At 39.8% G+C, this 14,821-nt stretch overlaps 1 protein-coding gene across 5 annotated transcripts in view; it reads left to right on the forward strand.

The window, feature by feature from the left end:
• adamts14 (ADAM metallopeptidase with thrombospondin type 1 motif, 14) overlaps positions 1 to 14,821 on the forward strand; it is a 211,218-nt gene that overhangs the window by 40,584 nt on the left and 155,813 nt on the right. For all 5 annotated transcript variants that reach the window (XM_073025269.1, XM_073025266.1, XM_073025268.1 and 2 more), the window contains one exon: positions 6,657 to 6,804. In XM_073025269.1, the coding sequence (XP_072881370.1) occupies positions 6,657 to 6,804 (148 nt within the window). The remainder of the gene's footprint in view (positions 1 to 6,656; positions 6,805 to 14,821) is intronic.

Below are 14,821 nucleotides of genomic sequence, written 5' to 3' on the forward strand. Positions count from 1 at the left end.
TGTGTAACTTTGTATTTGGCTTAAATTTTTCTTAGCAAGATTCACCCTGACCCTGCCCCCCCCCCCCCCCCCGTTCCGGTCAGCTGGTGGTGCAGTGAGATCAGCGCCGGGCTTCTGAACAAAGGTTCCCGAGTTCGATCCAATGACAGACCACTCCTGTGCCGGGTTGATGTCGATCCAGTGACTCTCATACCATCCGTGCTGGGTTGATGTCGAGCTCGCAACTCGACCTCGTTAAAAAAAAAACACTGCCACCTCCAGTTTAAATTCCCATGCGGAATATTGAGGAGGATCAAATACCCAAACCCAACACAGCCCCCACATGTCCCATTTAACTTGTCTCAGTGCGGTGGACTTTAGGACCCAGGGAATTCAGTGCGGTGGTCCTTAGGACCCAGTGGAACTCGGGACCCGCCACCCGTAGGGTTTCTGTTCCATTGACGGGAAGTGATTGCGATTGAAAATAAAGTGGAATTAATAAAGCATTTGGAAAGGGGTGAAACGCCATCGGTAATTGGAAAAGCATTAGGCTACAGTCGGTCAACGATCGGAACAATTTTAAAGGATAAAGTGAGAATAATGGAGCATGTGAAAGGCCTGCCCCGATGAAAGCTACAATTATTACTAAGCAATGCAGTGGTTTGATTATTGGAATACGTAGGTTTCTTAAGTTTTATATGCATAGAAAGGTAAAATATATACTATATACTAAGACAAACGTTTGACTAACTGACACTAAATAATACCGGATGTACTTGTTCCGACTTACATACAAATCCGACTTAAAGACGGACTCAGGAACGGAACTCGGTCATAACCCGGGAACTGCCTGTACTCAAGAAGGCAAACAATATGTTGGCCTTTATTGCACAGAAAATGGAGCTTACAAGATATGATAGCATAAGAGGCAGTCTAGAAGAGATTTACCAGGCTAATTCCTGGAATGACAGGGGATCTGAGGGAAAATTTCTTCACCAACAAGGTGGTTGTAATCTGGAACATACTGCCTGAGAAGAAGGTAGAAAGAGAAACTCTCACATTTTAAATATTTTGATGGATACTTGAGTTGAAGATATAGGAGGCTACAGGCAAAGTGTTGGTAAATCTGGTTAGTATAGATGGGTACTTGATACCCTTGGTACTAAACAACAAGCTTCAAACCTGGGTCTCCGTACCTCCCTCTGCAATTGGATCCTTGACTTCTGGATCTTTGACTTGCTCATCGGAAGACCACAGTCAGTGCAGACCAGTAATAACATCTCCCCCTCACTGACATTGAACACAGGTGCACCTCAAGGATGTGTGCTAAGCCCACTGCCTTGCTTTCTTTCTACACTCATGACTATGTTGCTAGGCACAGCACTAACATCATCTATAAGTTTGCTCTGGCACCACTGTTGCTAGTACAATATCAGATAGTGATGAGGAAGAGTACAGGAGTGAGACAGATCGGCAGGTTGAGTAGTGTCACTGCAGAGGGCTGTAGACTCAACCAGCTCCATCATGGGCACAAGCCTCCCCAGCTTAGAGGACATCTTAAAATGGACCCTCACCATCCAGGGTGTGCCCTCTTCTCAATACTACTATCACGGTGGAGGTACAGGTGCCCGAAGATGCGCACTCAATGTTTTGGGAATAGCTTCTTCCTGTCCATCATCAGATATCTGAACAGTCCATAAGCTTATGAACACTACCTCACTATTCCTCTTTTTATTGTAACTTAATAGTGCTTTTTAATGTCTTGCAGTACACTGCTGCCACAAAACAACAAATTTTACACCATATGTCAGTGAGAATAAATCTGATTCTGATGGCCATTTGTTGAGTAGCATGTACGTGGTGGACTGATGGATCCTTTTCTGGAGTTTGATTTTTGATACTTAAAATTGATATTGTGCTTCCATTTTACCACATGATCAGTAATGTGCTTGTTGTTAACTTGTCAGTCATCTAACATCCAGAACATTTTTTTGCACTTGATATTTGACTGAACATACATAGCTGCTGTCTGTGAATTTGCTAGCTGTCAGTTAACTTAATTTAGTCCATATTTTGTTGTCATTCAAATTTATGTATTTTTAGTCATAAAATATCAGCAGATTGGGCAGCATCTGTGGGAAAAAGTTAACATTTTAGGTCTCAGGCCCCTCACCAGAACTGGATTTGATCTATCTATCTGATTCTGTTACAATTCTTGATTTAATTTAATGTAAATTATTTGTTCGGTCTTCTGTTTTGAAGCATGATAATAAAATAGTTTAAATGATCCAATGCCTCATTAAATTTAATTATTTATATTTTATGTCCTGGTTTCCACTTATAAGTTCATAGATTAATGTCCAATTCCAGAAGTCTGAAGTAATTTTATTTTCTTGTGGGCATATTCAATACATGCAATAACCACAATAGAATCAATGAAAGACTGCATCAACTGAGCATACAACCAGTGTGCAAAAGACAACAAACTGTACAAATACAAAATTAAGTAATAATAATAAATAGATAATAAATATTGAGATCATAAGTTGAAGAGTCCTTGAAAGTGAACCTCGAATGTGGGAATATTTCAGTGATGGGGTGAGCGGAGTTGAGTGAAATTATCCCCTTTGGTTCAAGAACCTAATGGTTGAGGGGTAATAACTGTTCTTGAACCTTGTGGTATGAGTCCTGAGGCTCCTGGACCATCTACCTGATGGCAGCAGCAAGAAGAGAGCATGACATGATTGGTGGGGGTCCTTGAAGATGGATGCTGACTTCTTGGGACAGCGTTCGATGTAGATGTGCTCACTGGTGGAGAGGATTTTACCTGTGATGGACTTTCTCCTCAAATGATGTTTTCCTGTTCTTGCTCTTGGCTTACTGTAAAGTAGAAGTGGGGCTGGGGATGGAGTGGAAGGTAAGCAAGCTGCCTGATAGCTAATTTTCGTTATTTAAATATTTTTATTTTGTAAGGTTCTTGTAGAAATAATGTGGAGATAAGATTACAAAGAACAATCAAACATTATCAGTTACTTTTCCCCATATCAACCCAAGGCAAACGTTTGATAATGGATCAAATGATGACATATTCTACCAAAAAAAATTAACCTTGAGCTGTAAATTTGGTAAAATCCTTGCCAGATTTGGTAAAAGGAAGTTAGTACACATTTCCCCAACACAAAAGATTCTTCAGACGCTGGAAATGTGGTCATGAAGAAAAGTCTCAGACTGAAAAGTCAACTGTTTATTCATTTCCATAGATGCTGCCTGACCTGCTGAGTTCCTCAGCATTTTGTGTGTGTTGCCTTCCCAGTTATTGACTATTTAATGAGTCTTTGCTACAAGAAAGAGATTAATTTAATTTGTTGCTTAAGGAAATTTTCATTCACTGGAATATTTGGAGGCTTCTTACAAACACAAGAACATGAAAACTGGGAATTTTAAAAAAGTCTTGGGAGTAGTTTATAAAATAAATGACTCATTTAAAATAAGAGAGGAGGGAAATAACTGTACTCTTGCATCTATTGCAGTGAACATTGGATGAATGGTTTGTATATTTATACAGTGAATTCCAGTTTATTGAACATTGGTTAATCAGGGCAGCCGCTTATTTGGAACAATGCCTAAAGAACAAAGGACATTAGTTGGGGCAGGAGATGATTAGTCAGGTGTGGTCTACAGCAAACAGTGCTTAGAGCAAACAGTCATGTAAATTCCACGTGCTTGTGTATTGTTATCCATATAGGACGAATGATAGCAATTTAAATTGCACGACACCAGCCGAAAAAATTAATCTTCTGTACCAAATTAAAAGCCATCCATCTAACACCACTCATTGTTGCACACTTTTGAGAAAAGATAAAATATGAATGGATGCTAGACAATAATATAGATGAGGATAACAATTTTTTTCAAATATATAGAGAGGTGAGAATGGACCACTGGAAAATGATATCGGACATGCAGTGATAGGGAACAATACTTCGTGTCGGTCTTTGCAATGGAAGACATTAGCAGTATGCCAGAAATTTGAGTGTGGCAGAGAGCAGAAGTGAATGTAATTGCTATTACCAAGGGGAAGGTGCTTGAGAATCTGAAGAGTCTGAAAGAGATAGCTAAATAGATAGTGGAGGTATTAGTGATGATTTTTCAAGAATCACTAAATTCTGGAATGGTTCCAAAGGATTGAAAAATTGCAGATGTCACTCTGGGAGGGAGGGAGGCAGAAGAAAGAAAATTATAGACCAGTTCGTCTGGCTTCAGCGGTTGGGAAGATGTTGGAGTTAATTATTAAGGATGTGGTTTCAGGATACTTGGAGGCACATGATGAAATAGGTCAAATTCAGCATGGTTTCCTTAAGGGGAAATCTTGCCTGACAAATCTGTTGGAATTCTTTGAGGCAATAACAGGCAAGGAAGATAAAGGAGAAGTAGTGAATGTTGTTTACTTAACTTTTCAGAAGGGCTTTGACAAGGTGCCACACATAAGGCTGCTTAACAAGATAAGAGTCCATGGTATTATAGGAAAGATACCAGCATGGATAAAAGATTGAAGGAGGCAAAGGGTGGAAATAAAGAGGACTTTAATAATAGGCGGCCAGTGAGTAGTTGTGTTCCGCAGAGGTCATTGTTGGGTCAGCTTCTTTTCACATTCTGTCTGATTTGGAGATGGAATTGATGGCATTGTGGCCAAGTTTTCAGATGATACAAAGATAGATGGAGGGACAAATAGTGCTGAGGAAGCGGGGACTTTGCAGCAGGACTTAGACAGATTGGGGAAAATGGGCAAAGACGTGACAGAAGGAACATCGTGTAGGGACGTGTATGGTCATGCAATTTGGTAGAAGGAATAAAGGCGTAGATTATTTTCTAAACAGGAGAAAGTTCAAAAACCTGAGGTGTACAGGATTCCCTAAAGGTTAACTTGCACACTGAGTAAGGAATGCAAATGCAGCACTAGCATCCATTTTGAGAGGACTAGAATATAAAAGCAAGGATGTAATGCTGAGGCTTTAGAAGGCATTGGTCAGACTGCACTTGGAGTATCTTGAGCAGTTTTAGGCCCATTATCTAAGAAAAAAAATTGCTGGCATTTGGAGATGGTCCAGAGAAAGTTCATGAGAATGATTCTTAGAGTGAAAGGATTAACATATCATATCAGGAGTGTTTGCTGGCTCTGCGCTTGTACTCGCTTAGTTGGGGGGGGGGGGGCGGGGTGTCTCATTGAAACCCATTGAATATTGAAAGGCCTAGATAGAGTGGATGTGGAGAGGATGTTTCCTATAGCGAGTGAGTCTTGGACCAGAGATCACAGCCTCAAACTAGAGGAATGGCCATTTAGAACAGAGATGTGGAGGAAAGTGCATCTGTGGAATTCATTGCCACAGACAGTTGTGGAGGCCAGGTCATTGACTGTATATATAAGGCGGAGATTGATAGGTTCCTGATTAGTCAGGGTGTCAACGGTTATGGGGAGAAGGTTGAGAGGGATAATAAATCAGCCATGATGGAATGACAGAACAGACTCGATGGGCTAATTGGACTTATTCTGCTTCTATGTCTTATGATCTTATGATACATCAGCAAGATAAAGTGTGAGAAGAATGATCATTAGGCAAAGGACAACAGGAACATCCCAGAAATGGAAGTATGAAGGTGGGGATCCAGCTGTTAAAGAAACCCTTAATCAATGGTTTTCCATTGTAACTGGATGACGTATGTAAGTAAGTGAACCAATGTTAAAAAACAAGTCAAAGGAGCCAGCTAAGAAGCTGGGTCACAAAGATTTTAAAATAGCAGATTTGTTGTCTTCTTGGAAAAGTAGGCACCACAATAAATTCAAGAAAGCACACTGCAAGAACGGTAGTGATGGTGCTGTAAGTGTAGAAACATGTCATTCTACAAAACTCCCAAACTTGTTTCTAACATGTTGTGCCGATGATATCTCCATGCCATAACACGCTGGATGGTTCTCTTTACAATAAACACACAACGCTATCGGGTTCAAAGAAAGCAATGAATCAATTACTATATGTCAGGAACTGACAAAAAGAATTAGTTGGTTATTGGGAAGTATGTTAGCCTTGATGCTTTAAGGGGCTTAGAAGGGGAAATTTACCAATCGAGTACACTTGATGTATTCCTCTGTCGGTAACCATTATGAACTAATACACAGTTTTATAACACTGTACTGATATTGGTACTGTTCTAATTTGGTTTGTATTTCATTTAAATACTTAATTTGTTACTCAGTTAAACAGTAGTTTGTCTTTTTTAAACCTTTTTAATAATTTCCATGAAACTTCAGTTAATTGGGGCAGCCATATAATTAGGCTAAAACATACTGGTCCTGATGTGTCCCAATGAATCAGAATCAACTTATTTAAACCTGTATGCTTCAGCTTGTCACAAAAATAATCATTTGCTTTTTACTTATAGGATTAGATTGGTTAGCTTCTGACTTACCATCTATAACAACTGTAAACACTGCAGCAGTAGAAGGCTGTACAAATGATTATGTAACAGAAAGTCTGTTTGGAGCATAATCCACTGGAATTTTTGATTGATGGGAAAATAGCTCACAAATTTTTTGCCAACTGCTTGTTAACCAATATTGTTACTACCCTGTTTTATTTTAAAAAGCAAACTAATTAATATTTAAATTTTATATTCACTAGGCTGGATTGATTCATGCAGATATTGGTGAGTTTTTTATTGAGCCATTGGAAAAGGGCCAGAAGGCACAGGAGGAAAAGGGTCGTGTTCATGTGGTGTATCGTAGATCATCTATCAAACAAACAGCCCCAAAAGACCTCCAAATTGAAGGTATTAAAAGGATTAATGACTACAAAAAATTCCATCTTAAATGTTTTTTTTTATATAAATAATTGACTTGATTGAAAGTAAAAATATTGTTTCTTAAGTCTCTGGAATCACCAAAATGCAGTTTGTTTTCTAATACTATACAATGTTAAATATTTGTTTTACAAGACCAATTTGATTAAAATACTTAGTTCTGCATTCTTCAAAGTTCAAAGTAAGTTTATTATCAAAGTACATATATGTGACCTTATACAACCCTGAGATTCATTTTCTTACAGGAATTCACAGTAAATACAAAAAACACTATAGAGGCAATGAGAGACCACCCCCAATAGGACGGACTACAACCAGTGTTCAAAAGACAACAAACTGTGCAAATATAAAATGGGGGAAAAAAGAAAATAATAATAATAAATAACTAAGCAATGAATATTAAGGAAATGAGTTGTAGAATCCTTGACAGTGAGTACATAGGTTATGGGAACAGTTCAGTGATTAAGCTAGTAAAGTTAGCCCCTCAGGTTCAGGAGACTGATAGTTGTTGGGTAATAACCTGGTGGTAATATCCTGTACCACCTTACTGATGGGAGCAGTGAAAAGAGAGCATGACTTGGATGGCTGGGGTCTTTGATGATGCACGATGCTTTCCTGTGACAGCGCTCATGTGGATGTGCTCGACGGTGGGGAGGGCTTTTTAATATTTTTGTTAGAAAAGTTTGGCAACCCCCACCCCTCAAATTGATGCTGTGCATGGTTTTTGCCAAATGTTTTTATTAAAGTCCAAGAAAAAGACTATTTAAGGATTACTGAACGTATTAAACTAAAATAACTTGCCCATGTATAAAAGGATTAAGAGCTGTTTAGATTCTCCCAAAATCATCTTTAGTTCAGAATCCACTTTCATCTGATTGTACTTCAAAGAGGGACATTTGGATATTTTTGTATCATAAAGCTGTTGTATGTAACTTCGGAGAAATAGTTGAGAATATCATTTAGTGAAATCATAACTCTTTGATTAGTGTGTATTTGTAAGCCAGGTGTCAGTAGAAATTACATATTCAAAGACATAATTGCATTTTCTTAGTACCACAGCTTAAAGCTAATTTTTAAACCCAAATTCTGTCTGCCCAAATGTTTTCAAGAGAAATATGTACATAATTACTTTGGTTGAAATCCAAAATTTGAAACTTTGAATAGCATAGTTACTAAGTTTGATATAAGAGCATATGAGGTCATTTTCAGAGTACAAAATAGCGACAGACATTTATTCTATGTGTTGAATATACAGCAGCTATAGAAAGACAAAGCAATAAACTATTGTAAATTAGCTCTTGGAGAGAGAAATACTGTATGTGGTTATGATGGTGCTGTGAAACACCACATACAATTTTAAACTAAACTGGCATTTGCCTCTGTTATTTGATCAATCTTTCGATTAATTGTTTGAGTCTAAGCACAATACTAATTAGGTTGTTGAACTCTACATCACCATTATCTTAATTTATGATTCCTAAAAAGGAGGCAGGATTCAGGTGAACAGAGAGAATGATGTTGAGTGTTCATTAAGACAAATGTATGTTAGAATTCTCTAAATCAAAAGGTAAGTACTGCAAATATCTGGACTTGTATAGCATTTGGTTTAAGATGTATAGTTAACTTGAATTGTAATTGCAGTAACATTCAGTTTATTTTGTCTTATTTGTCTTTATGCTTTGCCATTGCTGGCCACATCCAATTTAAGACAGCTTGCATATTATTGTACAGGTTAGACTTTGTAGGAACACACTATACAGTTCCTGGATGTTTTAATGGATGATGTGCTTTGAAATGACTCTGTAACCTCATTGATTATTTACAGTGTTGATGTTATTCTGAATTTCCTGCTGCTCTCAATTTACACTTCAATCAGAGTCAAGCTATTTACATTTTGCACCTTTTGGCAGTCATGCTCATTTGACCTGTTCCAATTATTTACAAAAAAAACTTGGAGCCTTTTCAAAAGGACATTTTTTTGATTTACTGTTGCTTTTCTCCAAATGTCTTGGTAAATAAAGTCATGTTAAAGTTGAGTTTTTTGTCGTATGTGCAATTACATGTGTACACAAGTACAAGGAAAAACCTACTCGGAGCAGAATCAGAGGCACACAACATCAGATACACAACATTCACAAGAAAGACGTACCTGAATTATACAAGGACAAGCACAAGTCGAACAAAAAATGAAGTCCATCGTATTGCAATGTGGTTGTATTGTTGCTATACTGATGTTGTGATTAGAGTTGGTTCAAGAACCGAATACAGTCGACCTTCACTAATCCAACGACCTGTAATCTGGTTCCTTCGATAATACGGCGTTGATTTCAAATTTTCTGTGCAACTGTAATTTCAAATTCCCGGGGCCACTCTACCAATCTGCTGCACATTGTTTTGGTTGCGCTAGATCTGTTCACATGTTGGCGTGCTCTTGTAAGCACAGATGGGATTCCTGCTTGTTTTCCTGCATTTATTAATATTATTTGCATGAGGCGCGGCTGCCTGGTACCTGCCCATCTCACCCACCAACGCGGGGGAGCTGGCGCGCAGTGGGTCGGTCCACCTTCTTGCCCGCCTGCCGGCAGTCGTGCACTACCCTCCGGCGTCGCTCGGCAGGTGCTTCGTTCTCTTCTGCCTACGACCTCAGATCAGACATAGCGACCCACTGAATTTAAGCATATTACTAAGCAGAGGAAAAGAAACTAACGAGGATTCACTCAGTAACTGCGAGTGAAGAGGGAAGAGCCCAGCGCCGAATCCCCAGCCACCTGGCAGTCACGTGAAGTGTGTATAGAAAACTTTCTTTCTCTGACTTCTGCTTCTGCTCACCCAGATGTGCTGCCACCAAGATCAACAGTTTTTGAAGAAGCTGTTGTGTCAGTTTCAGCACCAGTTCCTGATGCTTCACTCATTTTTCAAGATGAAGATATTGATGATCCTGACAACCCCACACTTGCAGACATGTAACTTTGCCTGAAGGTTTATTAAACGTCTCACTTTAGAAGTGGTAGTGCTCAACTGTTCTGTATAAGTTAATTCCTGTACATTTACCTCTACCCTTTAGTTTATCTGTGCCTGTACAGTATATTACTTTATTAAAATTTCACTTGCTACTCATTTAATATTTCTGTTTCATTATTATTTAACTTGTACTGATTTACATGATATTTTAAAGGTATGATGAGGCGGTTAGTTATTGCTTAATGTGATCCTTCTGTAATTCGGCATTTTCACTAATCTGCCACCCCTCAGATCCCGATGGTGCCGGATTATAGAAGGTCGACCTGTAGTTAAACAATAGTTGAAGTTGTGTTGATTCTGGTGATGTGGGATTTCAGGTTTCTGTACCTCCTGCCTAATGGTAGCTACAAGAAGATGTCAGGCTTGTCACCTTGAGACATCATGTGTAGATACTACTGATGGTGGGAGGGATGTGCTAGTGATGTATTGGGCTGGGTCCTCTATTGTGCAGCATCTCACAATCCAGCGCATTCAAATTTTTGTACCAGAGCATTATGCAACCAGTCAGAATACTTTCAACATTATCTTGTTTATTACTTATTGTAGTGCCTGCATTGTTTTGTGCACTTTATGCAGTCCTGGGTAGGTCTGTAGTCTAGTGTAGTTTTTTTGTGTTGTTTTACATAGTTCAGTGTAGTTTTTGTATTGTTTTATGTAACACCATGGTCCTGAAAAATGTCTCATTTTTACTGTGCATTGTACCAGCAGTTATGGTTGAAATGACAATAAAAAGTGACTTGACTTGATATGCTGTATACGTATTCACATGAAAGCAACAATAAATGCAGAAGTTATTTAGAGTGTACAGTGACTGGAGTGCCATACCTCCGTAAGTTATTGTGTAGAGTGGCGCAGTAGCATAGAGGTTAGCAAATCACTTTACAACGCCATTGACCCAGGTACATTTCCTGCCGCTGTCTGTAAGCAGTTTGTAAGTTCTCTCTGTGACTGCATGGGTTAGATCCAGGTGCTCCAAATACCTCCCGCATTCCAAAGACGCATAGGTGAGTAGGTTTAATCGGTCACATGGGTGTAATTGGGTACCCTGGGCTTGTTGGGCCATAATAGTCTGTTACTGTGCTGGATCTCTAAATAAATAAATAAAGTGAAGATGGTGTGCACCTTCCATGTGATGACATCCATGCACTGGGTCCAGGACAGGTCATCCAATTATGTTAACAGATTCAGATCCATTAATTTATCACATGTACATTAAGACATACAGTGAAATGCATTATTTATTTTAACAACACAACCTATGGATATGCTGGGTGTAGCCCACAAGTGTCGCTACACATTCCGGTGTCAACATGGTATGCCTACAATGTTCAACAGAACAACAGCAACCCCTTCCCATCCCTCCCATTCACTCACACACACAAAAAAATCCTCCAACGCCAAGAGAGACAGGGCCTCCAGCCTCCTCCGAGCTCACAGATATCAGGCTCCAACTTCCCCAGTGAACTCGTAGACCCAGAGCCTCTGCCTTTGGGCCTTGAATTCTGGACTTACAATTGACCTTTGGATTTCGATCTTTGGTACCGACCCCAGGTCTTGATGATGACAGGACCCTGAACTCCAGGCCTCGAACTCTGGATGCTCTGATGACAGACCCAGACTCTGGACTCACCAACTCATGTACTTATACCTACTGCTTGAACGGACCTCTGATCCTGCTGATCCCACGGGGAACTTACTGACCTAGGGGAGAGTGGACTCTGGCCTGACCTCTAAATCTCCACATCCCCATCTCGAAAACTTAACCTGACCTCTAACTTGCAACTCTGTTCCCAAAGCCATCCCTACAAACCTTAAAAATAACAACTAAGTCTAATGGAGACTGGAGGTCGGTGCCATCTTAACCAGAACATCCAGGAATTTTAAATTGTTGGTCCTCTCTATTGCCAATCCACCGATGTTGTCTGACGTGTTTTTATTCTCCTCCTACCTGAAGTCAATGACCAGTTCTTTAGTTTGTTGATGTTGCTATACCATTTAACCAGGTATCCTATCTCACTCTTACACACGGATTCTTCAGCACCTGTAATGCATCCAAAAACTGTAATATAATTGCAAAAACATGCTTGTTTTCTGCCCAGCCATAATAGCGTAGCGTATCAATGACTTGCCATGAGTTGGAGTCTGTAGTTCAGTATTCACTTGCTCTGCTGCCTGGCTCTGTATTGTATATAATATAAAAAAGTAGTCACAAGAGCCTTGTAGATTGAAAGACAACTTCACCGAGCACCTTCTCTCCACCTGCCATCATTTGGTTTTTTGATGATCAATAGCACAGAGGTACTGCAGACGCTGGAAATTTAGACCAATACACACAATGTGCTGGAGGAGCTCAGCAGGTCAGGCAGCATCTATGGATGGGAATAAACAGTTGACATTTCAGGCTGAGGCCCTTTATCAGGACTGGAAAGGAAGGGGAAAGAAGTCAGTTAAGAAAGAGGGGAAGAAGGAGTACAAGGTGACAGTTGATAGGTGAAACTGGAAGAGGGTAGGGGTGAAATAAAGGGCTGGGAAGTTGATTAGTGGAAGAGATAAAGGGCTGGAAAAGGGGAATCGGAAAAGAGGACAGAAGACCATGGAAGATAGGAAAGGGGAGGAGCATCAGATTGGCAGTTAGAAAAGAAGCTGTAAGAGGGAAACAGGAACGGGTAATGGTGAAGTGGGGAGGGAACAATTAACCGGAAGTTCAAGAAATCGAACTTAGTAGAGGAGGCCATGGTCTAACATGATGGAATGAGGGTTGGAAGTAGAATTTAGATAGTTGGCCGTTGGGAAATCCTGCCTTTCGTGGCAGATGGAGAGAAAGTGCTCGGTGAAGTCATCTTTCAATCTACAGGGCTCTTGTGACTACTTCTTTTGTGTCAGGTTTCCAACGCAGTCATCGTATTTCCACGATATCTTTCTATATCAATAAAATTTAAGCCTTGCATACTAACTGATCTTCGTATTCTTTGCCTGCCACTCCCCCCCCCCCCCCCCCCTCCGCCACCATTGGAATCTTGGTCTGCAAGCAAAGTTCAGAGTAAATGTATGTCACTCTATTCAATTCTGAGATTCATTTATTTGTGGGCATTCACAGTATATAGAAAGAAACACAATAGAATCAATGAAAAACCCCACACAAGACAGGCAAACGACCAATGTGCAAAAAGCAACAAACTCTGCAAATACAAAAATAAAAAAAACCACAATAATAACACGCAGTAAGCAGCATCAACCCTCCCCCCACCCACTTATTCTAGCAGAAACCACCAGCCCTCCCACCACCCATCATGCAAGCTACAGCAAAGCCCCAAAGAGAGACCCTCTACCATCCATCGATAACTACTGTTCTTCCCAACAGTTTGACTTCCCTCAGGCTCTCCTTTGTTAGCGAGAGAGAGATATCACTCCTTCCACAGCGAGAGGGGAGACAAGCAGTCAGTGTTTCCATGTTACAATCTGTAGCACTGCTTTTATTTCGAGTTCTCCCAACTGAAGAGTAAGCTCTCACTCACCATCAAAAGGGAGAGAGCAATCACCTGAGTGTAAAAGCCTCTGACAGCTGTACTCACTGTCTCGATGGCTGTGGCTCCCCACAATGCTGCTGTTAATGACACTGGTGAGAAATCGGGTCCACAGGTCTGCACTCCGAAGGTACCCATCTTCCAAGCCACTCCTGGAGATCTGAAAGTGCGGCCAATTGGTGAGTTCCAAGAATGGGAATGTACTGCCGTGGAGAACCGCAGTTTGAGTGCAACTGTAGATCATGGACTCTTGACAGGATCCCAGCCACCTTGAAAAGGAAAACAGTGATATAAGAAGAAGAATTTAAACTGTTCCATTGATGGGCTGGGAGAAGTCACCCTCTGGCAGGGAGTGTTATACCTGTGATGTACTGGGCCATATCCACTGCTTTTTGTTGGCTTTTCTGTTCAAGGGCATTGGTGTTTCAATACTAGGTCATGATGCAAGCAGTCAGTTTACTTGCTACCACATATCTACACATTTGTCAACATTTTAGATGACATGCCAAATCTTCGCAAATTTTTAAGAAATGAGGGGTTCTGTGTGTTTTCTCTGTAATGGCATTTGCATGCTGGACCCATTATAGATCCTCTGAAATGATAACACTGAGGAATTTAAAGCTGCAAGAGAACAGTTTCCACATTCACTTGACTCCACCTCTGCTGTATTACTACTGATTATACTGTAGGTTTCCTATGCAATATAGGTGATTATTTTAAAATCCAATACATAGTCCTGCATCTTCATTAACAGTCTGTAGCTAAGTTTCTTTTAATTTTCAGAATGTGTTTTTTTCCTACAATTACCTTTTTTAGATTTGAGTTGAATCTCTGAATAAAATGTGGTGAATCATTGTCAGCATTGCATGATTCGTTCATCCTTTCACAAACATCAGGTAATCCAGACCTCTGTGATGTGAGTTCTGTCCCACATTTAGGGCCATTGCCTTATACTGCTAAAGTGAGTTGATTTCAAGTTCTTTACTATTAGTTTCCAAATCAGGCATGGCCTTTGCCCTTACCTATCCAAGAGATTTTGCCTGGATCTCTTTCGTTTTAGTTTGTTTCCATTGTTCTTTCATTTCAGTATATGTGAGCAAGGAACATTTATTCAAATATCACATTTCATCCTGATGTTTTATTGAATCTGGCTTTGTGTTGAACTTTTATGAAGGTGAACACAATATATGGTAGCATATACATAACTTTGATAATAAATTTGCTTTGAACTTTGATATATAGACAGTAATATCTCACTGATAAGATATGGGTATCTTTACTGTTGATTGAGTGCATAGGGCAATAGAACAATCTTGCATTCTTTGAAGTAGAACTGAAAAATAGTTTGCTAATAATCTGAATGACACCATTGATAAGAGTGATGTTCTTTATTTGTTCCTACAAAAATTATGTACAGTTCTGTAATTGTGATGTTACTGTGA

Source organism: Hemitrygon akajei, chromosome 21 (genome assembly GCF_048418815.1).
Source record: "Hemitrygon akajei chromosome 21, sHemAka1.3, whole genome shotgun sequence".
In the NCBI taxonomy this organism is placed as follows: domain Eukaryota; kingdom Metazoa; phylum Chordata; class Chondrichthyes; order Myliobatiformes; family Dasyatidae; genus Hemitrygon; species Hemitrygon akajei.